Source organism: Leptonotus elevatus, chromosome 9 (assembly GCF_054856555.1).
Source record: "Leptonotus elevatus isolate MCC_2025b chromosome 9, RoL_Lele_1.0, whole genome shotgun sequence".
Taxonomy (NCBI): domain Eukaryota; kingdom Metazoa; phylum Chordata; class Actinopteri; order Syngnathiformes; family Syngnathidae; genus Leptonotus; species Leptonotus elevatus.
In genome coordinates this window covers 18,817,619-18,843,700 of record NC_141247.1, presented here as the reverse complement: position 1 = coordinate 18,843,700, position 26,082 = coordinate 18,817,619, and the positions used below count along the sequence as shown (strand labels likewise).

At 43.6% G+C, this 26,082-nt stretch overlaps 1 protein-coding gene across 6 annotated transcripts; it reads right to left on the bottom strand.

The window, feature by feature from the left end:
* Window positions 1-237: 237 nt before the first annotated feature.
* ankhd1 (ankyrin repeat and KH domain containing 1) lies at window positions 238-26,035 on the bottom strand. Of its 6 annotated transcripts, XM_086084171.1 has the most exons (40): window positions 25,609-26,035; window positions 22,892-23,045; window positions 16,941-17,097; window positions 15,938-16,100; window positions 15,654-15,801; window positions 15,327-15,560; window positions 15,155-15,247; window positions 13,637-13,800; window positions 12,903-12,984; window positions 12,428-12,619; window positions 12,202-12,311; window positions 12,045-12,132; window positions 11,751-11,878; window positions 11,523-11,666; window positions 11,337-11,439; window positions 10,962-11,224; window positions 10,558-10,845; window positions 9,987-10,464; window positions 9,678-9,817; window positions 9,480-9,591; window positions 9,090-9,235; window positions 8,864-9,006; window positions 8,265-8,478; window positions 7,916-8,091; window positions 7,274-7,436; window positions 7,091-7,186; window positions 6,881-6,997; window positions 6,605-6,773; window positions 6,104-6,300; window positions 5,870-6,029; window positions 5,668-5,782; window positions 5,366-5,518; window positions 5,123-5,272; window positions 3,070-4,603; window positions 2,738-2,921; window positions 2,261-2,386; window positions 1,910-2,161; window positions 1,644-1,828; window positions 901-1,068; window positions 238-837 (listed from the first exon to the last, which is right to left on the bottom strand). In XM_086084171.1, the coding sequence occupies exons 1-40, from the start codon at window positions 25,882-25,884 to the stop codon at window positions 778-780; spliced, it is 8,025 nt and encodes a 2,674-aa protein (XP_085940297.1). In that variant the 5' UTR covers window positions 25,885-26,035; the 3' UTR covers window positions 238-777. The 6 variants fall into 6 exon arrangements, with proteins under 6 accessions (XP_085940297.1, XP_085940294.1, XP_085940293.1 ...); XM_086084168.1 differs by having other exon boundaries at window positions 5,668-6,029; window positions 13,637-13,792; window positions 15,153-15,247; XM_086084167.1 differs by having other exon boundaries at window positions 5,668-6,029.
* Window positions 26,036-26,082: the final 47 nt, after the last annotated feature.

Here is a 26,082-nt window from a genome sequence, read left to right as displayed (position 1 = left end):
TGCATACCCTCATAACTAGGATATGGCTGTCCTAAAAATAAAACGATCACATTCAAACAAATTTTAAATTAAGTCATTACCATTTAACTTTCAGATGCTCAAGTAGGATTTTGAACTGTCCATAAATCTCTCGGCTCAGGCCCCAATTCCAGCTGGAAAAAACCCTTCACATTTCACGGTGTGCATGCAAGTTAGGTGATATCAAAACATAAAATCCAAGTAATAAAACCACACCAATATTTTTCAACCTTTTTATTGAATATTAAGGTAAATATTTCACATTAATACAGGCTACATAAAGTAGAGCCACTATACGACATGAAATTTACTCTCATTTTAACCCTTTTTAGTATGTAAACAATTATACATGTATTTACCACTCTAAAAGGTTCTGATTTCTCTTTAGGTAATCATCAACTAGGTCTGGGCCAAGTTTAAATAGCTACTTCATGTCCAGCCCCTTGCAGCCAAAGAACGGTGAATGCGGGTTTAAGTCAAAATCGCTAAACTATGCAGAACGGTTCCTGTTGAACAGGCCATCAAACATTATGTTTGAACCATCAGAACTCACTCAACTTCTCTCCTCGTTTCAAATAGGCACGTCAAGAATGGACTCGGGAGAACTTCCAATTCTTCAACTTCTGCTCTGCAACTCTCATTTCTCTAGTCGTGTTAATATGTTGTACTTTTGTTTGTTCTTTGTCAAAATTGGTCAGAATCATCCGTTTGTTAAGCCGTGTTTTTTATTCTTTTTTTTTGGATTGCGGAGGACGCCATCTAGTTGACATGATTCAGGTGCACGCTACCCACGTGTGGCGCCCATGTGCCAGGCCACATCTGAAGGTAGAAAGCAACGAGTCAGTCGTACGTGGAACATGACATGACAAGATGGTACCTTACCTGCTGCTGTGGGTCGGTGTTGTCGGCGTTGTTTGGGACCACTTTGATGATGGGGCTCCACGCGGGGTCGCCGGCATGCAGACCATTGTACATGGGTCCCCCGGGCCCCTCCGCCATTGGTGGATGAGGGGGCAGCATGGTTCCTCCATACATTGACATGGGCATTCCCTGATGCGGGCAAAACAGAAAATATTTTTTATGCATTGTGTTTATGAGTAAAGGACAGTAATTTACACCAAAAAAAGAGGTCTGGTCTGTCTTGCTCTACACCAGGCTTCTCCAACCGGTCTGAAAATTTCCATTGCTGAATGACATCGTAACACGCCGCCTACGCTAAGACTAACTTCAAAATAAAGCGTTCCAAATAATACATTGACAGCAATACAAATAGCCTTAGTAGACTTTTACTTTGAAGTTGGCCCGCATCGTGGCGTGATGACTGCTAGCATTAGCAATGAGTGCCTTTGGTATATATATATTTTTTATATATGCAAACGTATGCATTTTATGACTATTGATTTGTTGTTGTGTTTGAACTAGTAAAGACAATAACACAAATTTGCCTATAAAATAAATGTTTTGAAACACGAGTAGCTCGCTGCTGTTTTGCTTTTCTAAAAGTAGCTCGCAGTGGAACAAAGATTGGCGACCGCTGCTCTACACACACTGACCATAAATTGCCATCATTAACTATTGTGTAGGATCACAAACAACAACTGAACATAGTTATTGCTTTGCGTTACCTTTGGGAAGTCCATGTAGGTGTTGGGCATGTGCTGAGGCTGGTGGAAATTGTTAGCGGGGTTAGCGATGCCCGTGTCATCTTGCTCCATGGGCTGGTGCTGAGAGAAGGCGGACTGCTCTGCCTGCAGCTGAGGATGCATCATGTGGCTACTCATCAGGGGCTGGGACCAACCAGACATGCCCTCTGTAACAACAGGTGACAGCTTTAGCAAGAGTACACAAAATGTCGTAAAAAAAATAAAATAAAAAAATAAGTTGGTCTAACCTGAGGCGCTGCCAACACCAAATGACCAAATGCCTCCCTGTCCAACAGAGGCCGTGTAGCTGGTGGTGAGGAGCGGAGGGTTCACCGAGCCCGTCTGTCTGATCCTCGCCAGTCTTTCCGTGCCGATGGGTGGAGGAACTTTCCGGTCTTGCTGCGAGGACACACCTTGCTTGGGTTGTGGCGGCGGGGCCACGGCCGAGGTGGAGAGGTTTGAGTTTGACACCGTCGAAGGAGGCGGAACTGGAGACTCGCCTGATGGAGAGGGAGGCCGAATTAACACATTGACAGCGGACCGAACTCGCAGTGTCGTTTACATTTCCTAGCCAAACAAAATCCTTTTGTGGCACCTACCAGATGTGGATGCACTCCAGGGGTGAGGGGAAAAGTGCTGCCTGCTGAATGAGGGCGTGCCGACTCCCGTGTGACCATGCAGATACACCTGACTTCCGGAGATACTGGTGGCATAGCTGGTCAATGCTGTGGGGGCAGACATGCATTTGGAGTTCACATCAATATTTTGGTGTACATTAGGGATGGGCACCTGGCCTGGCACATACTTTAGGGTAGCTGAGCTGTTTTAAGTTATAACAGTGTTCACCACTAGATGGCTGACATCACCCAGGAGCACCTCTACACCCACAGGCACCGGTGACAGTTCGTTTGAAGTGAATGAGAAGTTACTATATGTGGGTCCATGGATATTTGTTAACTCTGGCTTTTTGCTTCTTTTGCAAATTTAAAATCCTCCATCATTTAAAATGTCCATCCTTGGTCTACAAGGTAACATAAAAAAATGAAACCGTATACACTCAGTCAACTTGTTCATACCGATGGGGCTGTTGACCATCCTCTGAGAGGCAGAGCGGTAACCTGGAGCTTTGGAATTATCTGGAGGAGGCGGTGGCATCATGCTCTCCATCTGGCCCACGTTCACGTAGGCCGGCGGGGCCGAGTACGACGGCTCTGGAGGCGAACGGGCGGGAAGATGACCCCACACCTGATTGTTTCCCACCTGCAAGACAATTATTCAATAAATTTGTGTAGTTTTCACTTATAAAATCATATTCCTAGCTTGATGTTAATGAAAATTTGAAAAATGGCCACAAGAACCCCAAAATGTTTCATCATTCTCGTATACAGTAGTGGGCAATTTGCTGTACCTGGTTATTATTATCAAAGATGCTGCTGAAATTGAAGAGGCCTGCCGGACCGAAGTTGGGTGGCATTTGCTTGCTTGCGTTAGCCACATGCTGGATCTGGGAACCATTCATCATGCCGAGATTAGCCGAGACCGGAAGGGAGCCTTGAGCCTGGCTTTGAGACTGCAGAGGCAAACTTGTAGGCTGGGATGTCTGGTTTTGGCTCTGTTTTACAGGTTCTTGCTGCGGATTGAAGGGCACAAACACAGACTGTGACTGCTGCTGCGTCTGCATCTGTTGCTGCTCAGTAAGGGAATAGTAAGGCCCTGGTGGCTGCATACGATGGGAGACTCTTGGCGCGGGGGCTGAGAAGTGTGGCAACGTGTTGTTAAGGTGTGCGACGTTGTGCGAGAGCACAGGAGGAGGTACTGCGGCGAGGTGGGAGTTGGTTTGGGAGTTAAGGAGCGCCGGGGGAGGCTCCGTGGATGAAATGGAGGCGGATGGGGCAGGCAACTGCTGCCGAGGTTCTGGTTTGGGAGGCAAAGCCGCGGAGGCTGCGGTGAATCCTGCCGAAGCAATGACATCACTGGCAGAAACGGGCTGATTCTCAGCATGTTGAGGGGCTTTTTCTTTTCCGGGCGTCATAACAGCACTGGCCTCGGTTTTAACCTGCTGCAGGGGAGGCTGCGAGATGCTTCCCACATGCTGCTGAGAACTATTAACTGGAGCAGCGGAGGAACTGTGGTGCGCCGGAGACCCTGTGCCTCGTACCGCGTTGCCGCTGCTGGTCGCAGTAGCGGTGACGGATGCGGAGGTGATGGCGGCAGACTTGGGATCGGGGACGAAGAGTTGCTTTCTGGCTGAGGAGAGGGTGGGGATACTCGGCTGAGGGTTATATGGCATGGGATTGGGGGGGTGAGGCGAGGCCGATGCTGCAGAGGAGCTGGGAGCACTGGTGGTGGTGGTGTTGGTTGTGGTGGTGACCACGGCGCTAGCGGCGTTGCTGTGCTCACTGGGGGTCGAGTTAGGCCTGGCCGGGCCGGCTGCGCTGCCTCCGTTGTGTTTGGGGGAGCTGTTAGCGCTTCCGGGGCTGACGGGTCGCACAGGAAAGGGCCCCCAGGTGCTGGCGGCAGGAGGGAAAGTGCCACCAAACTGTGCCATGGGCAGCCGAGGGTGTCTGATCTGGTGCATGGTCTGAGCTGCCAGGAGGGCCAGCTGAGGGTGAGCGTAGGCAAGGGGCAGCGAAACCGGGAAAGGCTGTCTGACATTTGAGGACAGCCCTTTCCCGACCTTTCCTCCAGCCTGAGAAGAGGATGACGAAGAGGATGAAGAAGGCTGGAACGACACGCCTGAGGAGGTAACCAGTGAGCTGAGGGCCTTTGGTCCCGAATTTGAACCACTGCCTCCCCCTGTGCTGTTGCCATAAGAGGAGGATGATTTGGAGCCTGGTACTCGAATGTGATTGCGAGGGATCAGATCCTCAAGCTCTTTGGCTGGGTCTTGGATTAGTGCATTGATCAACTGGACTGCATATCGTGTAGACTCCGTGCCACCTCTGTAATGAGAAAGCACACCTAGTTAAGACAACGGACAAATCTAAGTACACTGCAGAAGTATTCATGGACTGGATAAAACTGCAAAATTGAAATAGAGGACCCTGTGTGGACCTGACAACAATTCTAGATACATTTCTCACCAGTCGTTATTCAGTCTACAATGGGGGGGTATCATAACTACTAGGGCCAAACGATTCAGAAAAATAAGAGAATTGCCAACCCCCACCATGCTAGCATCATGCTAGCGTATGTTTTAGCGTAAAAGCATGCTACCATATGTTTTGAGCTAGCGTATGTTTAACCGTGCCTGCGCCCAGTAGTGCGATGCGCCTTATGTGTGTGTTAAATACAGAAATAGCACCCGTAACTGAGACTGCGCCTTTTAATACAGTGCGCCTTATGGTCGTGAAAATACGGTACACAAAGTACACATATGAAAAATAAACCCTACCATCGACTTTGCAATTATAAAATTGCATTCTGCTGCATTGTGATGCAACTTCATCCCTAATATCTACCTTATGGTGATCATCCTTTCGCCGTTCTTGTCTTTCTGTTTGTCCACATCGATGTGTGCTCCTGTCACATCTTGAATGGCCGTGATGTTGCAGCCCCCGCGGCCCATGATACGTGACACAACAGAGGCTGGCACAGAAAGCTTTTTAGATCTGCAAAAGCAGCAAAAAGCCAGTTAACAAAATACAGTCAACCAAATGTGTTATTGGTTAAAAATAAATAAAGAAATAAAAAAATTAACGTACCTCCTGACTACCTCCTTCCAACCTTCTTCCCTCTTCTGGCCCCTCTTAGGGCTTGTAAGGCTGAGCTTACTGTTGGGTGAAGTAACCGGAAGAGCCATGGTCTTAAATGGGGAGGGCAGAGAGTGTGAGGTGGAGTCATGCATGTCTGGAGCTCTATGGAGAAATGAGCAGGTAAAATTACAATTCAGGCCAAATTCAAACCTGCATTCAAATACGTAGAGTTAACATCAAAACACAGCTATGTTTTTTCTTTCCTTACGATTACATACGAGCTTTCACACATCCACAAACACATGACTCACCTTTGTGTCGGCTTTGAGATGGAGACTGTGACCTTGTCCATCTTGCTTTCTGTCGGAGGCGGAGGACAATGTCTTTTTTCTGGGCCAACCAAAATGGTCTGGGCTTGGGCGGCCCCTGAGGATGGGGCAGAAGAGGATGAGGAGGAGGATGAAGAGGACGACGTGGACGAGGTGAGGTCAGGGAGGTAATTGAGCTCCTGACTCTTTCCGCCACTGCTGCTGCTTTCACTGGCGCAGTCGGTGCTGTCCAGAGGGTCGGAGTCGCTGTTGCCGCCTGTCACGCCCCCGCCTCCACCTCCACCTCCACCTCGGGGCTCCCCGTGAATTTTGTTCTTGTCAGCCTTATGCTGTGCTAGTGCAACCTAAAAGAATAGGATACGGTGTCAGATGGAACTGATCAGGTCCATTGGACACAAGCTACCAAGACGCTACTCACCTGCGGATCCTGTAATATTATAGGTTCATTTGGCGAGTCCTTAGTCTTGTTCTTTTTGTTCTTGCGGTTGGTACTCGGGGTCGTGGCTACATTTGCTCTCTTCTTCCCAAAAGCTGTGGTGAAAGTGGCTGAGGTGGCAGATATCCCAATGGTGGTGGTGGTTGTTGCACTGGGAGGCTCAATAGGAACCTCAGATTCTGAGAAAGAAAGAAGTACATTTGAGAAACTAATATCTTGACTACATACAGTACTTACACATCATTACTTTTTCTTTTTAACATGATCTGATTCACAAATTCGTCTTCATGCTTCCCATAATGGCTCAATGGAACATCAAATAATGTAGAAGCTAGGTCTTGGCAAAATTTATTTTAATTTCTTGTGTAGAAACACTTGGTAAAACTACACATCACACTGTTGAACAAGGTATTGTGCACAAAAGAATGAGGCTGAAAATGCCAGTGTGCATCTGAAGCTGGACACTACATTCATTAAAATCACCTTCAGCAGAATCTTCCTTCAGCTCCTGCATGTCCGATGAATCCTCCTTGACTTTCTGCCCCTCCTCTTCCTCCAGCTTCCTCTTCTGCTCCTCCTTTTTCTTCTTGCGCTTCTCCTTGCGCTTCTCTCGCTTGGCAGCCAGCGCCTGCTTCTTGCTCTCCTCTCGAGACTGTAGAACACACAGCCATTTAAATGACAAATTTGTTTGTTTGCTAACACCGCAAAGTGTATTTGGAAGCCGTCAACTCCCGAAGTGCAGCCATTGGCTAGCGTTACCTTCTCCAGATCTAGCTCCTTCAGGAGAATGCTTGCATTTTTGTTGGCCTCAGCTGCCTGTTGGTCTTTGGCTTTGACGATGGTCTCCATGCACTGGTGGCACTTCTTCAAAAGCTCCTACAGAGGAAAACATTTTTAAAACTGTACTTTTTTCCCCCAAGCAAAAACTACATCATAGTCTCCATAACAACAAATTATTTGAATGCCTACCTTGTCAGCAATAGTAGCTATGTATCTCATGCACTCAATATCTGATGGAAATTGGTTGACTTCCTTGACAAGGTATTGCACCACTTTCACATGGCCCTACAATATAAAATTAAACAGCTAAAGTCAGATCCAAGATCTACTACAAATGCCCATATGAAATCACAACTAGCAACCACACCGCACCTTGCGATAAGCAGCCATTAGAGGGGTAATTTTGCGGTTGTCGGCTGCATCCACATCAGCACTTGCATGGACCAAGAGCTGGACCACGTCAAAATGGCCGCCATTTGCTGCCAGCCAGAGGGGTGTGTTTCCTTTCTTGTTCCGTACATCAATGTGGGCACCCCTGCAAATTTGCAGAGGCATTAACACTCAGAAATATATTAAGAGTGCTTTGGGACGGCTTTAAAAGCTAAATTAATAAAACATGAGGAAAGAGGGCTTCATTGTTGTGACTAATTAGCATTCAGAATATCAAACATAACTTGAGGGAGGCCTGTTACTGCTGGAAGCTATAACACCAGCATTAACACCTGCAGAGATGTTCCCCATCTGCCATTTGTTAAATATTTAATATTTGTTAAATGTACCAGGCAAGATATTTACTTACAATTTCAGAACAAGTTTGCCATCTGCCAGTTACATTTTTAAGCTTTCCCAATATTGAACAGGCGCTACACAATGACAGAACTGGTAAATTGTACAAAATTATATTTCTGAATTTCTAAATGACCGATAGACAAACATTAAAGTCCAGAAACTAAATTCCAACACGTGTCTAACAATCAATTGTGATTTTCACCTAAAAAGGGAGGGGGTACACACCTATTGATAAGCAGCTCACAAAACTTGTAGTGACCCTTGTCAGCAGCGATGGTGAGAGCAGTGTCCCTGGATGAGGGAACAGGTGGCGCATTTACATCAGCACCTTTATCCAACAGCACACGGCCCACCTCAGCATAGCCTCCTGAGGCAGCTTCCATCAGAGGAGTGAGCCCAGTCTGCATAAAGTGAGCGATCCGTTAATTATTGGAACAAGCATAAAAATGCAAACACACTCATGTTTAATCTATGCCTAAACACATGGTCGCTGCTCTATTTAAGATTACCAAAGAATATTAAATGTTATGAGAACCTTTCATGGACACTCCATTAAAGAATTAAGATCCCTCACCTTTGCTCGATGTTCAACGTTGGCCTTGCGATCGAGCAGCAGACTAACAACCTCGGCCCGCCCTTGGAAGCAGGCTAGGGTCAGAGCTGTGTTTCTGTTGGTCTCAATTTGGGCATTGATGTCTGAGCCCATATCCAGCAACAACTTCACTGCCGGGACATGACCATTCATTGCTGCCAGCATTAGAGGAGAGATTCCAAGTTTGCTGCCAGTCCTGGTGGGAAAGTTATTAAACAAACTGTTACCGTGCCTATTATGAGGTCCAAACATGATATATTAACATATTTATTTCAAACAACATACTTGAACTGTGTAGTAATTAGTGTAATATATTTGATTGCATCGCCTCCTATTAATTTACATTAATCACAGGTTGATATTTTCGTGTTGTGTTAAGAATATCTGTGTGTTTGTGTGAAGAACTTTAGTGGAAACAGGTTATGATTTGCTTACTTAAATATTTAATCAGCCAGGGTAGATATTGTATAACAATATCAAGATTAATTAAATAACATATGTATGACACATTGGTCATTAACATTTAATTGGTGCAAGTATGCGGTCAAGGTGAACCCATCAATAAAAGTAGATGCCCTCACCTGGAGTTGATTTCAGCTCCAGCATTGAGGAGTATCTTGATGATGTTGACATAACCACCAGAGGCCGCAAGGCTCAAAGGCGTGTAGTCGGAAACATTGCGGTGCTCCTTATTTGCACCCCGTAGCAGCAGCAACTCAACAACCTGAATAAATAATGACAAATATGAAATTCAGTTGAAGGACTGCCAGTACAAAAAAGTTTCATGAAAGCACATGATTACTATACCTCTTGTCGTCCCCCCGAGCAGGCCAAAGAGAGAGGTGTGTCTTTGGTTCTCTCAGACTGGGCCTCAATGTCACCACCTTTGTCGAGTAACACTTCCACAACTCCAACATGGCCAGCAGTGGCAGCCAGGATGAGCGGGGTAAAACCTAAGCAGAACACGGCCGATATGAACATTTACTGCTTTACTTTACCAGCTCACTTTCTACTATTTAACTGGTTACAATTAAGATGGTGAGTCAAGATTCAACATCAGTGTATAGTTACTACTCAGTACACACAGATAAGGTAAATATAACTTGGTCCTGGGACTTGAGAGAAATTGGTTGCATTTCCAGTGCTTTCAAATGGGAAACATACGAGTTCAATTTGTGAACCGAGGTTCCACTGTACCTTTTTTGTCACGGTGCTCAATGTTGGCTCCCCGTGCAATGAGGACAGACACCAGCTCCTCGTGTCCTCCAGCGCAGGCCAATGTCAGTGCAGTATCATGGTTACTCTCCGTCTGCGGAGAAGCCAATTTCCATCATTCATTATTTGAGCTTTCTCATTGACACTTGTAATGTGTATGCATATTGGCAAATGTCTTACGTGCGCATCAATGTCAACCGAGGGATAGAGGGGTAGCACAGATGGTGGCGAGGAGATGTTGGCAGACGTCTGCGTGGGTGGTTGGGACAAGGGAGTGGGTGAGGTGGTTGTGTTCAGCATGGGCACGCGGCTGCTCACAGCTGAAATACCGACACGGACAAAGTTAGGAGAAGCATAAGATTGTGAATGTAACATTCGTTTTGAGACATGCCTCCACATCATTGTTCAATTCCATACACTATCAGCCCTGAATGAGACAATTTAAGCAATAACAGAAACTTAGTCAAAAGTAAAGCGTCATGCACTGACCTGCCATGATGTCATCCAGCGTATCGGTGAGCGTCTGCGCAGGTGTAGCAACCATGAGCCCGTCTGGGGCCTGCTGAGGTATCATTCCAGGTGCTAACCCAGACAATTGTTGACCTTGACCCGCCTGCTGTTGGCCCAACATCTGCTGTCCAACCAGCACCCTTTGGAGTTCGGGACTGGTAGTTCCTGGATAGTCTGCAGGGTTGTAGTCCGGCAAAGGCTGGACAGGGAGGAAGGCAGCCGGGAGAGGCGGAGGCGGTGGATTGACCTGTGGTGAAATGGGCAGTGGGGGCTGCTGTGGAGGCTGCGGCCCATCTCTGTAGAGGATTGTGCCCACTTGAGGAAGCTTGGTGTAATCGTCCTCTTCTCCATCTGCCTCATCTTCTGAACCTTCTTCTTCATCCTCGTCCTCCTCGTCGTCCTCCTCTTCTGCCTCGTCATCTTCGTCGTCATCATCTTCATCATCGTCTTCCTCATCCTGATAAGGATACGAAAAAATGATGCTACATGTACCCACAATCATCCAACAGCTATAATGAAATGTTCCATTTCAAAAGTATTAAGAATGAACCTCTTCCTCGTCATCTCCAGGGAGATCGTCTTGTTCCCCGTCCTTGTTGGCCTCTTCATCAGTGTCAGAGCTGGAGCGTACAAGGGCAGCTCGCGTGAGCGGAAGGGACCCGGGAACAGACGAGGTACTTCCAGGCCCAGGGCCCGGGCCTTGGTTTTGTCCAGCCTCTTGCTCCTCCTTTAAGCCCTTCGCCTCCATGTATTCTTTGGTGAACTGTTGCTGTGTTTTTAGCTGCAACTGGCGTTCCACCTTCTGCAGCTCCTTCAAGATTTTCTTTTTCTTCTGAACCTGAGAAGACAACAAACATCTATGGTTTACCAATTTGTGATGCCAAATTACATGCGCGGAACAAAATTAAGATCAGCGAGCAAGACCCTGGAACTTTGTAGTGGACAACAAGTTACCTGCTCTTCTCGGCTCTTCTTTAGCTCCTCAATTTTGTCTTTGGTGAGTGGCTCGCCTTGGATGAGTTCTAGCGACTGAAGCTGGGCTTTTTCAATAGCACTGATCCGTTGGCCTAGCTCGTTCAACTTTCCCTCAGTCTCTTCCACGATGCACTCCAGAGGCTGGCACAGGTGGAAGGGCGGCAGAGGCTCTGCTTCCGTCCCCCGGCCGACAGAGCTGGGGACGCCGGGCTGAAGTGCTGCCTGTCTCTGCTTGGATGCACCTGGATCAGAATTTTGGATTGATTAGAATTAAGCAGACACTAAAAGCTTTGTCGTTATGAAGTTACCTCACGGCTCTTTTAGAAGGTTTCGAGTTACATAGGCACACAATACCTTTGCTAGAGACAGGTGGGGGTGTTGCGATGTTTGATGGTGCTCTGTCGGGCTCCTGAGGAGGAACCACCATAGCGAGAGCTTGGAATGGGACACGAGGAACCTGCAAACGGAGATTTTTATCATTGTACAGAAAAATTGATGAAAAGGTATTCAGAATACATGCACAACTGTTAGTCTAAATACCTGAGAAGCATCTTGCGAGGGGGGAGTGAGCTGAGAGAGATCAGGGGCTGGGACAGAAAGGATGTTGTTGGGATAGTCCAACAGGTAGGACACGACATTGGTGTGGCCACCCTTAGCAGCTTCGATCAACATGGTCGAGCCATCCTATGAATAGGAAAGCACAGACTGTTCATATTTGACAGACTAATATTAAATGCACTGCCTTTGATGCAAGAAAATGGCCATTACTTTGAGCCTGTGTGTAGGGTCTGCCCCATGTGCCAGCAGCAACTCCACCACAGCCAGATGTCCTCCAGCACAGGCCAGAGACACCACTGTGTGATCATTATTGGCGGTGGCTCTGTTCACATTAGCACCTGGAGATCAGATGGAGAAAAAAAAAACAAGTCCAATAGTTGCATTCAAAGTGTTCATTTTCGAACAGAAAAATACACGAACGCCTCTTAGAATACTTATATGTTCTTTTGCTACAAAATAAGTGCCTTCAGACAATTTTTTGGGGTTGTTTAGTAAACAACAGACCTTTGCTGATAAGGAACTGAACTGTGCAGAGATGCCCCGCTCTTGCTGCCTTCATCAAGGGCGTCCGCCCCCCTTCAGACTCATGCTCCTGAGTGGAAAATACACAATTAACTATATGAATCCTGAAGATCTAAGGGGAAAAGTAGGTTGAGCATACCAAGTTGGCTCCAGCCTGCAGCAGCACGTCCGCGACATCCGTGTGACCATTTTCACACGCGTATGTCAGCGCCGTATCACCGGTCGCCGTGGTGGCATGAACGTTTGCTCCTGAATAACGAAAGCAGACAAACAGCATTGCAATCACAAGTGCCATGTTTTGATACAAGAAAGCATAATCTGGCATTGAAATTGCTCTGTTGATTGCGTCGCTGCTTTCTGTGCACCTGCTGCCAGAAGATATTTGACCAACTCCAGATGGCCTTCTTGTGCTGCTTCCATGAGAGGAGTGGAGCAGCCCAACTCAATGTCGGCCCCTGCTTTGATAAGGAAGTCGGCCACTTCCAAGAAGCCTCCGCAACATGCTAGAGTAAGAGCCGTCTCCTGAGTCTCTTCTGTCTGGGCATTGATGTTAGCACCTGGACAAAAAACAATAATCATCAGCAGATGTCTTCTTTTTTTTTGGACACACTTATGAGTACGATATAATCAAGGAAAATCAAACATACAAAAATGCCTTACTAGACATGGAGGAAACTATCCACAGAATTGAAACAAAAAATTTGATACTGCTGGACAATGGACATTACATACACATGAAATGAGTATTTAAAAAAAAAAAGAGAGCTTGTTATCACACTGAAACAAAGTCAAATACAGTATGCCACAATTTTGCAGCTTTTATGGGCAAAGTTTTCTTACCTTGTGCAAGTAGAAGTGCTACCATCTCTTCATGGCCTTCTCTTGCTGCTTCCATTAAGGGTGTGTAGCCCTCATCATTAACCTGGGCACAAACAAGCACCATTAGATGTTAAGAACAAATACTGCAAACTCATTAATCCAACTAGTCGTCAAGGATTTTGGAAGGCATTGTATCCACAGCAATTTAAAAATAACATTAGGGTTAATTAAAACATTCAAGCATGAGCAATGAATATTTATATTGTTTTTGCTTCAGTTTTTAATAGGCTCCAAATTTGCCAGTGTTAATATGAAATGCTGTATTTGTTCGTAATTACAAATGTTGAACACTTTGGTAGTGAAATGGCTGACACACCTTTATGTTATGCTCCCTGCTCAAATTTCACAATTTGAACGTTTCAGATTTGAAATCCAAAATGTGTGAGGCTCCTCAGAAAACCATTTGCATCAAGGAAACTGAAACATCTCAAACTAACTGTTGAAGTTTGTATTGCAGGAGAAAAAAAAGTTTCCGTAACCTAAGATCCACATGAGACCAGTCTGTCACACTGGGTACAGCCTTCTTACTTCAAGGATAAAATTAAATCTATTCTGTCCCATCTCAGGTGAATTGGGTGTATGTTACAACCATGATTACATACAGGAAACATAACATATACACGTTATGTAGGCCATACATGACTGCATGTTAAAATGTTAACATATGTCAGCTTTTACGGGTGTCTTTGACATACCTCCTCCAAGTTGGCTCCCCTCTCTATGAGCAAGGCAGCCAGCTCTACGTGTCCTCCGCAAGCTGCAAGAGTGAGGGGCGACTCAAAAGAATCCGCTGGCATGTTGACTTGTGCGCCGCTGTCCAACAGCAGCCGTGCCACCTCCACATGGCCATCCTGGGACAGCGAGACACACAAAGAATGTGGAGATAAGCACCTGAATAAATACGGCGCTTAGTCTAGTTTTACACATTGATGCACAGTCACACTGACTTGACCACATTTGAAACGCATCCTGATTGAATTAAAAACACTAAACATAGGGCATCATCAGTTCAAAGTTATTAACTGCTCACTGCCAACAGGGGTATTAATGTGAAATTGAACAAATAAACACAAAGGAAATTAATCATCAATAATGTCTCAAAAATTATGATCAATGTTAAACAAGACACAAGTTATAATTAAGAGTTGTGCGCCTTTACAACATGCGACATGCTGAGTGAGTGCATGAGTCTATTGGAATGTAATGGAGAAATACAGGCAAAGAAGGTCCCCAACTTAACTTCAGTTTCCACAGACCTAAGAGAATGTATGCTCTTTTTGCATGTGTTAGGGCAGCAGGTGTTTGAAAGTTATAAATTACAATTTATGCTAAATTCCATTAGCCCATCTACAGCATTTGGCATTAAACGTTACAATTAACTAATTTGCTCTCAAAAACATATAAATACATTCTATTTAAAGTGTTTTAAGACATATATTTGTATGGTTTTTTTATGCTAGAGCATACAGAAGGCTTTGATGCAGCCTCTCAACTGCAGAGAACGGTTGAAGGAATGGTAGTTATTAAACAAACGGCCAGCAGGTGGCAGCAGAGCAAAAGAGATCAACCAGTGCCATGTTGAAAAAAGCTAATTTACCCACAGTTCTAAACAAATTAGTGAATGAGTTAAGCTAGATGCCTTTCATTAGATGAAATGAGTGGGCACGGTTGAAAATGTTGGCGTTTAAGTGAAGAATGCTTAATTCTTAATTTAATTTGGATGTCAAACTTGCAGTAAACTTTAACAGGGTGTGACAAACATCTTAAAGCAAGCACACTTTGCCGGTTATATGGAGAACTATGAGAGTAAAAGCAGAAGAAGAGACACTAAGGAAACGGCTAAAAAGTAGGAATGCACGATAACTATCGAACCAATATTTCCATTGGTCCGATATTGCAAAATACAATAATGCTGGTTTGGTTACTGTCACTTTAAGAGTTCAGTGCTGCTGCATAATGTAGGAGGCAAAATGGTGCTGCTGCGTGCGTCTTCAGCAGTAAACAGTGAGCCATTTGTCAACACGGCTTGGCGACTAATAAAAATGATAGGTTGTACAGTGTACACGTACAACCAGCCAAAGACTCCTCTACTCTTTTACAATCTTATACAAAAAGTGACACGGGTGGAAAACACCACAGCTTGAACTGGATTGGCAACAGGGGCTGCTATTTCAATGGCCCAAAGAAAGAAGTTTTAGGTCAGATGCTCACCATGCACGCCTCCATCAGTGCTGTGTGCATCTCATCAGTCTTATGTTCCTGGTCTGCTCCAGCCTCCAACAGAAAACGCACCATATCCAAGTGACCTGCATGGTGGGAAAACACTTGTTAACGACTGGTAAATGGGCTAACATTGTAATCATTTTTGCACAAATCGGTTCAGACCTTTGTAGCAGGCAAGTGTGAGAGCGCTCTCTTTGAACTCATTTGAGTGGGTGTTAATGCCAGCGCCATACTCTAGGAGTACCCTTGCCACCTCGACGTGGCCAGCACTGGCTGCCTCCATGAGGGGCGTGTGTCCATTTTCATTGTGGTCCTCGATGTTAGCACCCTCTTTGAGTAGCACCTTCACCACGTCCACAAAGCCGCCGGCACATGCGTACGTCAGAGCTGTGTTTCCTGGAGGTACAAAAGACAGCAGGGAGTGTTAAAAAAAAAATAAGGCAACATCACAGATAACCAAAATTGTCAAGATTTTCAGTGAGGTTGCACCTGTGGAAGACTGAGCATTTACATCTGCTCCGTGCACAAGAAGCAGCTTGACGATGTCCACATAGCCTCCACTAGCTGCAGCCATCAGTGGCGTAATATCTCCTTTTATGCCCCGATCCTCAACATTGGCATGCATGGCCAACAAGACCTGGTTAAGAATAGATAAACAAAACGTGAAGCCATTGATAATGTATATTTAAAATAAAAAATCTATATATATTATTTCAGGGCAAAAACATCATCATTCTCCACATGGTGTGTACTTGCATTCCAATTTCACATACCTGTGCAAGTTCATAATAGCCAGCCGAGCAGGCTAGACATAGCAGGCTCTCGCCTTCCTCTGTGTGTTCGTTGACACTTCGCCCCTCATCCAGCAGTTTGCGCACAGCGTTGACATCACCGTCCGAGCAGGCCTCCGCTAAACTACGGCTGAAAATAACCAGACTGCTACAATTACTGCCACTGTGACAGGTGAACACACATACGCCTTACAATTATGCTATCAACAAGGACAACAGATGTTCACTTACAAGTACACCTAAAATGAAATTACATTTCTACACAATGTTGTCCATGTGACAACACGTGACGGCGATTAAGCATGTCAAGCCTTGAACGCCTAACCATAAAGCCATTCTCTATTAGCATATCAGAAGCCTGTTGACTACAGGTGCTAAGTCAGGCCCTGCAAGTCATTGTATGTGGCTTGTACGGTACAACCCTCTGTCGTTCTTATCGTTATTTGAAATGTCTCTCACAGCTATTGATGGAATACTGTAGTTTATTTTCCTCTTATTAGTATTATGCTTACGTTATAACTGACCACCTGAGGGCAACCATAAATATGAAGTAGGTTGGTAATGAAAACAAGCTTGACACTTTTGCTTTTGGCAGTCATTTCTGGGAAAGTTTGGTGAAAAATTAAATTCCAGGAAGAAGATGATACTTTTGGGCCGCGAGTCAAATTTAGTTATTTCTGGATATCACACTTGAACAAAAATATGACAATTGAATTACCGAACAACTCTAGGATAAAACAAGACTGATTTTGGCTTTTATAAGGACTATGCATTATGACATTCTACATCGGGGCTGCAAATATTTTTTCTCATTTGCATACAAACACTGAAAAGTGATTTCTGATCAGTGTTCCCAAATTGTTTGCTTTCTGTGACTTAAAATGCAAAAGACATTTTAAATATACTTGTATGTGTGGCCAATAACTCAAGCGCACACACACGTTCGGAAAACAAGATCCAGTGACAATATGGTTGAGATACATACTTGTCGGCTTGGCCAGCGTTGAGCGTGTTTTCGGCCCTCATACGCGTGAGCGCAGCTGCAGCCTCGTCCAGGGCGCAGCTCACAGATGACGTCAGTCGTCGCAGCACCTCAGGATCTGCAAAAGCTTTACCATCGGCAGTGGAAAGTTTACCGATGCCTGTCAAACAACAAAAGGCAGAGGTGCAGAGGGCAAGGCAAACCACAGGGGAACACAACCAAACCAGATCCGATGAGGGCGCAAGTCCAGTCCAGCCAAACCAATCCAAGGTTAGTAGCAGCATACAGAAAGAGGAAATGAAAACACACACACACAGACAGACACACACGCACACACAGAAACACACACACACACAAGCATTTGTTAATGTGGCTCAACTTTTTTCCCCATTAATTTCAATACACCATCTATGATTCTCAAACATATTTTTTTTATCACTGATTGATCTGCAAAACATCCAATAGACGACCATGGGAACGTCCAGAGATAAACATATAAGAAAATAAATGGAGCAAGATACTTCTACAAATTAGTAACAAGGGTTTAGATACAAGCCTTGTCCTGTGTGAATTATAGATGGGTAACAGGCAGCGAATGTGCAAGAAAAAGAAACTGGATAGTGGTCAGCACACGGAGAAAAAAAAAATAAACCACAGCTGGAAGGAAAAAGTCATGTGCACTGCATCTGTGTGTTTGTCATGTCAAGAGAACCAAAGAAGGGGGTGTGGGGAGGGAAAGAGCAAGCATGTGCAAAAGCAACTTTTGCTAATGACCTACATTACATTTTGTCTGATAAAAGTGTGCGGACATTTCTAATTAGCAAATCCACTTTTGCACAGTATTTATGCACTTCTCTCTTTTGGTGTAAATTTTTACAACTTGTGTAAAACTAAAGACAAAAACAAAGGGTTGTTTTGAAGACAAGCTCAAATGATCAGTTGTCTCTGTGGGCCTTGTTTTCACCGCCGAGCGTCTGACTCATGCTAAACTTAGTGTGGCTCAAGCAAGGATTTCACAATGATCGCCAGTGCTGAGGATGTTTATCCTCAATAGTTTTAAAAATGGCTTATTATCTCAGAACACACTTAACTCAAAAACCAAGTTAACACTATATTTTGTAAAAGACCGCCCCGACCTACCCGCACAATGCCAGTCAACGGATGTAATGTAAGTCAGTTCCAAACTGTAATGATAAATCACACATCGATCTAGAAGCTGTGGAAGCTCAGAAGACGACACCCACTGCGCGCGAACACAAAAGCGTTGGGCAAAGTCATCTGCTGGTGTGCGTCGGCTGAGCGCAGGAGGGTTGATCGAACGGCATGGAAAAGCACTGTACGATTTTGAAAAATAATCTAATGGCCTGCAGGCCCACGGAGGTGGTTGCACACTGCCTCTAATCGGCACAGTAATAATTCACCTTCAACTCACCCAACAAGAGAAGAATGTCTGACCAAAACAATCTGAACGCTTAATCAAGAGCTTTTCTTTTAAGGCAGTGTTTAGTATGCCTGATATCAAACTTGACCAGTACTGTATGTCAGTCAAGCGTTGCCAAAAGTATTGTCACGAGGATTGGAAAATTACAGCAAATTACAAAGTTTGAAACTCCCCATTGTTATTAACTGGAATTTATGGTAATTAACGTGAAAATTTCTTAAGAGGAAACATAACTACAGTTTATATGTTTGCGTGATCTGAAAAGAATTTTCCACCCCTTTTCAATCCTAGTTGTCACCATACTAAAACACTGTTTAAACGAATCTGCTACTCAATTATAGTAGCTAGATTGGTTTACATGGAACCTTTTAGTCCAATTTGCCCCATATAAACACCTGAATGGGAATAAATAGACCAAATCCAAATGAAGTTTCATTCTGATTCACAGGGGTTTCATATCAACGTTTATGCACGCGAAAATATGGCCTCTTCCATCCAGAGCTGGTAAGCGGCTTGATAAAGCTGTTGCTTTGATAAAAAAATTAATAATAATAATTCCTGTGCTAAATATACGAATAACCTCCATCTTGATAAACTATGTGATGTTTACATAAATTGACACATTCTGCTGGTGGCTCTTCTGCTGCGTAGAAGAAGAAGCAGCAGCAGCAGAACATCTTCCAGATTCAAGGCAAAGCTTGAAAGAATCCAATCACGTTCGTATTATGTTTCCCGACATAGAAGCCCATACAAAGCCTCACTTTTCCTGTTTCAATTTCCAATTTTTAAACAAAACAAAAATGGAAGCTGACTTTGTTTCCGTTTAATGAAGGCCTCTTAGCGTAGTGTTTGGAACTCTTAAAAATAAATGCACATGCTGAAACACAAACGCACCTTCAACAATTTACAAGAAAAATTGAATATTTACAAATGATAAGTCATGATAAATGTACAAAAAAAGATTTAAGGAGAAGAAAAAAAGTTTAATTCAAGGGCATATTAGTTGATCTGGAAAACATGGGGAAATTACGGCTAAATTTGCGTGAATAATTTAGGGAGAAATAGTCTCCCCATCTTACAAGAGGTGGCCCTTATGTGCTAAACAAAATGTTCATATAAAAGCAAAAATTATTTTTTAAATTATATGAAATAATCAACCTGTTTAGTCATCCACTGCTTGTTGCAGACAAACTTCTAGTGACAGTAAAATATTTTGCAAATATATCTTCAGCCATTATCAATCTATGTCATACTAAACAACAGTATGCCAATTAAGACAACTATAAATCAACAAATATATAATATTCCCCCAAAAAAGTGCAACCAACTGAAAAATTTGGTCACGCCAGTGCAACCAGTGTTAGTTTGGAAACCTGAGAGCTTTGAAACTAAAAGTATGCACTAGTACAACCTTAGTTCACAAACGCTCCTATTTCACGAACAATTTTGTTTACGAACAAAATATTTGAGGAAATATTGCTAAGTCTTGACATGGATCCAAAATGTTCAGTTATGCTTTTCTCACACCACTTAAAACATCACTGGCTTCTTTCATCACAAATTTCAAGTATTTTTTTCTTTTATTGCTCTAATTTAGCCCTCCGTATGGTTCCAGACAAAGTGAAATTATATAATAGGAAATAGCGAAACGTGAAAATGGTGATTTTAACTTCCTTGCGACGTTTTTGTGGGCAAAATATGTATATCTTATGTACTGTTGTAGTAATCAAATTTGTATAGCACTTTTCTCAATACCTAAAGATGCTTGACATACACAAAAAGACAAGTAAAAACAAAAAACCTGGATCTTGGTGGGTGCGGTAAGAAGCCTGGAGCCTCCCAAAGATCTCACAGTGCAAAAGGAGGAGCAATTAGCTAGCGGGTTCAAGGAGGCAGCACCTGTCCGAGCAAGTGTTAACCACACGAAGAATGGTCAAAGTCCGCCCAGGTTCGAACTTTGGCCACAGCACGGGAGCTCTCGGGCAATCGTGTTAGCGAGGCTGGGTGGTGTTACGTTTCCCTTAATATCTCTTCTTTTTTTTCGTGCATTTTAACATTCCATTTTTCACTGAGCGACTCCACAGTCTTGTTTACGTTCACCATGGATACTCCTATCCAAAATGGCCACCACATCCCACAATGCAACACGGTTCCCAAAGCACACAGTGCTGTATACAAGAAGGCTAAGACGTTGCACAGTGACGATATTATTTCTTCATAATGAAGGTTATTTTCACTTATTTATATATTGTACTGTATTTGTTTTAGCAACACACCAATAACAATTATATCAATATATGCTGCTTTGGGGTTGGAACCAATTATGGAAAACATGACCTCTGTTTGCAAATAGTAACAGAACGGATTATTTGAATTCATGGATCAAGGCTCTACTCTGTTATTTTGTGCGCGCATATGTACCAACTTAAAATGTTGACAAACTAGGCAGTATTAAAACCTTTACAGGTTGCTAAATATACAACATTGGGCAATTGAGTGCTGCCATTATATATGCTATGCGACACCCTCACTTATTAAAGGGTCTTGAGCATTAGTGAGAGTTAATAAGAACTTTGATTACAGCCTAATTTTCCCTGAAAGTTAGGAGAGAGTTTAAAGAGAATACATTTTGAACATTAATATTATGCTGTTTTTTCCACACTTTAAATCATACTGTGAGTAGTTGACTGACATGTGAGTTGTACTATTTGACATTTTTCACATTTCTGGCAGCACATCTATTACAACTTTCAGTCTGTAATATTAATCTTAATACTGGTTTAATGTCCCAAACGTGGGGGAGGAATCAATGGACCCAACAGGAAAAAACTAAATAAAAAGGCAGAGAAATTGCTATTTTTAAACTTTTTTTTTTAAGCTTCTAGTTGTTTGTTTGTGGACACAACTTTGCCTCCGGCTCATTCCATGGCAAATGTGCAAATTAAAAACAGCTCTTTGTTGGTCTATCCCCATCTGTTAAAATGTCACTGACAATTTGCTGCCTTGTAGTCCGTTCCGTGTATGATGCAAAAATGTTAGTATCTACAACATCGCTTCTAAAATTGGAGTCATTCAAAAGCAGGAAGTGCAGTAATACTTCTGCCAAGTGGTCAAATACATTAACCACATAATGAGTGACCGCATCTTCAACCAGATCAGTTTTATAAATCACTTGCTTTTTCTTTTTTTTCCTTTTTCTTCTTTAAGTGACCAAAAGTGAGCGTCTGAGTTTTTCTTTATGTGTATGTACAGTTGTGGTGAGATGTCTCCATTCAACCGCTGATAATCTAAACGAAGGTCAAGACAAAATTTGTCCTTTGGTGAATTGTTCTATTCTTATGCATTCATCATTTATGTTTTGTTTTTTACTTGCTGCACCAATTACAAAAACTTAGTGTGTGTATGAGAATGTCTTGGCACCACTGCCAACATCCTCACTGATTGATTGTGTCCAGTTGTGGATGCATGGTCACAGCATTCCCACACAAATCAACCAAAAATCAGGAATCCCCTACCAGTGTTCCCCAAAACATTTTGGGCCACATTAACTACTCCAAGTGACACAACTGTTTTTGTTGTTTTGTTTTTGCGCTTAGGTGGCACCATTCAGATATGCAGTATAGCAGCAAATAGTGTTAGAAAAGCAAGAAATTTGACATCTTGTGATTGGAAATCAGTCCTCTTTCAGTTAATACACTATAGTTAGATTAGATTAGATCAACAGATCGGCTACAACCTTGTTAGTTAATGTGAGCCTGCCTAACGTTATCAAAATACAGTATAATACATTACAATGCCTAGATAAATAAGGAAAATGTTTGCTGGCAGTGGACAATGGAGAAATCCCCCACATTGATATAAATGCTCTATAAAGTTTCAGTCCAGGCCAACTAAATTGTAATACATTTAATATTTAAATTCTTTATTAATATTTTTTTATTATTATTGTTTGCATCAGTGCTTTCAAAGCCAGATGTTGCATGTCAGGTGTCCGCTTTCATTTTGGATAACAGTGCATTTTAAAATAACATAGGGTACAACCTCACCAGTCGTAACTAGTCTACGAGAAATAGGCCTAGGATAAGATTAGCCAGTATTTGTCCACACGGGTCCTGTGCATGCGTTGGAGGCTCAAGTGCGTCGCAGGGTTAATCTGCCTCATAATGTTCATAAGCCTAAACGAGGCCAGGGCACCCAGGCCTGATGGGCTTACTCTACATACTTTCTTACACCTCCTCGATTTGCGCATCACATTGAAACTTTGTGCTGATATGATACTTGCAGAACCAGCGGGTGCTCTTTTTCTGCAATTTCACCCTGAGGTATTCTACAAACAAAGGCTGCTTGTTTAGATTGAAAATTAGATAGGAGAAACAAAAAGGAAGCCACAGTTCTGGAAATTAAGGGTAGAAATGAAGAGATCTTTGGTGCACACTGGCATTCGACCATCGGGGTGGTTGTCAACTACAAACTAACGTGTGAATTTAAGTAAATGTGGATAATGCAATTGTACCTGCAGCTTCTAATAGCGCTTCAAGTCGGGCCTGTGTCTCTGGATCAACAGTCCTCAAGTCGACTCCGTCTGTTGCACTAGACAAAAGTAACTCCGATGCTGTCTTCATGATGGGGTTATCCAGATCTTCCTGGTCCAAAATGAACGACTCCACCTGGAAAACACAGAAGAAGAGCACAGAGGAAGGTCAATAACCTCGCTAACGCCTTCAAAACGCAATGACAGCGCAGAATTAAGTGATGTTGCACGCGTGGCTCTTTGAATGGAGACAAAATGTAAATAATGTGACATTATACAACTGGACCGCACACAAAAAAAAAAAAAAAACGGGCCTGCTGCCCTCGTTTGTAAAGGCGGGCTCAAGGATAGGAGAGTGGCAGCGGCGCTCCAGCCAAGAAATATAACACTTGAACACGTGGAGAGATTCAGCCGAGAACAGTACAGCAGCTCAGCATCCCATACCACGACCGTGTTGGCTCGCAAGGGTTAAGTCTTTTAACATTCAAAGAATGAAATTAAAATTCAAAGCAAATAACCCACACCTAGAACGTGTTATTTGTCAAGTCTCAATTTGTGTTTTAAGACACAGACCACGTAACAATTTTGGTCTACTACTACTACTACTAAAAAAGGGCTGTGTTATTGCTTCTAATGACACTAACAAATGACTACATTGTCTTCAAAGTAAAATGTTAGCTGCTCCAAGTGCTCGTCACTTATTGTGCATTTTAAGCTAACTATTATTACAGTTAAGTTGTATTTACATATGAAACAATTCACCCTCCCGAATAAAACAATAGGGGACAGTGTTTTGAGTTTTTTTCTATAGGGGCACCCTATCTCCCTCAAGGCTTACTGGTGTGCATCTACAATAGCTCCATTTTGAAAACAACTCATTTCCCTTTGTTATAGTTAACTTTTACAGCAAATGATTTATCCTACATGGAAAACGGACCATGCGCGACAGGTACAACTTGCAAAAAATAGTAGAAACTGACAAGGCATTTAATTAAAGCAATTTGTGAGAGCAAACGTTAGCGTTCGGCAACTTGGGAGGATTTCGGCCACAAGACCCAAAAGCGCTACGACTCGGGGGATGTTGTTCTATGAAGGCTTTTATAATCAACAATGGACATCAGTCTTTGCCACTATTGAACTACAGTTCCCAGAGTGTTGGTATCCAGAGAGCTGGAAGGGCCTGGAATGGCATCTGTTTAATCCTGGGGCTCAGATTTTAGCTACTGCCCACAGGAGTGAAATCTCGGCTGCAGTAAAACACCACAACAAACGCTCCCTTTCAGGCTTATATAGTAAACTGGTTAAGTGAAGGCACATAATTGGCATCCTTGATTTCCTACCTACCTATCAAAATGTGAGTCAAACATCAGCTATTTTCATACTGCAACCTAACAGTTGATGCACAGACAGGCTATACTAATATTGGCGTCAGCTGCCAACCATCTTGCTGTCACGGCTGCAGTCCCCCCTCCGGTCAGCTAATAGTTTGCAAAAATATAGACAGAGTAATAAACAGAGTAATGATTAAGACCTGTGACCACTCAATTCTACAACCCCTGTTGGCTGTATTCCAAGCAATGAAATGTGCATTTAATGCATTCAAGGTAAGTTGTTATGTTAGCAAGAAAATGGTATTGGAATGAAACTGATAGGTTTCAAATCAAATATTTACCATCTACCAGTCTAGCAAAGTCCATTCTTGTGTCAATCACTGGCATATCATGTGACAATGTGAAAAAGATTTAATAACGGCAACCTGTATAATTATTCAAATTAGGTCATGTTGATTGCACCCTATAGAGTGGTAACAATCAATTGAGTAAAATCAAGCCATTACGGTCAAAATTGTGTCATTCGGTATGACGATCTAATTTGTGCTCCTGATTTTCTGTATGGTTGTAGGTGACATTGATAAGCCAGTGGGGTGTTCACAGGAGATGAGGGAAATACAATCACACCTGTCCCGCTGTGACTGCCACCACATGGGAAGTTGGAAGACCGATCGGCTTCAACTCTACAACATAAGAATTACGTTTACGAAAACCAAGCAGAGAAAAAACATCGGTAACGATATTAGATCGACGAGGCGAGAGAAAACGGCTTCTATGACAACGCCAACTGTCGCAAAATTCGAACTGTTTCGCAATGTAAAAAACAAAAAAACATTGTACGGTTAACAGTCCCTCGCAAAGTTAGCCGTGGGACAAGGGCTTCGTTTACGTGAAAAGCACGGTCAAACGCGATGCAACTAGTAATCAAATGTCACAGTTCATCGCTTAGTTCACAGGCAACTTCTATTTGCGGTGGTCGGGAAGCCAAATGAAGACCAAACTTGTGTTGAGTGTTAAGAGAGACGACAGCCTTGTACGAGGCCGTCGTTGCTTCCACCCCGACTAGGCCGCGATTGAAGCCTTAGCTGCATAAATAAAACATTTGAGCCAGCGAACACGAACAAATGTCAGCACATTACCAACGTGGAAGATATATAACACTCCCTAAACAACACAAGGGGTAATATGTGCGCTTTGCAAAAATGCCGAGTTTATTTTACGTAATTGCAGCGGCCTGGGAGGAGGTGGCTAGCATCTCCATGCTAACGTTAGCTAGCCCGTTTGCGCAGGAGGAGGAATGTAGCCTTGCGTTCTGCCAAGGCTTAGCTAACTAATTTAGCCTAGCTTAGCTTAGTTTAGCTTAGCTACCTCTGAAACCTCGTCTTCGTCGCTGCCGGATCCCGGACCCGATGAGAGGACGGCCGCGGCCGCTAGTTTGAAATCCAGTCTTTCTGCAGAGGGCCCGCCGGGTTCCCCGTACAAGCGCACTTTCTTCCCACCTACGCCAATCCCAATGCCCCCTAGCCCGACTCCTGGTGTCGCTCCTACCCCCATCCCTGCCACTGGGGAGCGAGGAGTCACCGAGTCAATCTCGTCCTCGAAGCCGTCCGTCAGCATTGCCGTCCCGGCTACAGCATCCTGCATACTTATTTTCACGATACTTGGGTTAACGAGCTAGTTGTCGACTTAACCGGCCGTCCAAGCTCTTTCTTTGAGGCTATTTGCGTTGTTTTACTTCAGGGAATCCAGAAACTCTCCCGAAGCTATGGTTGAGGAGGTTCTCTTTCCCCCAGCCATTAACTTTCTAACAACCTAACACGATACGCACTGTTTCTGAGAAAG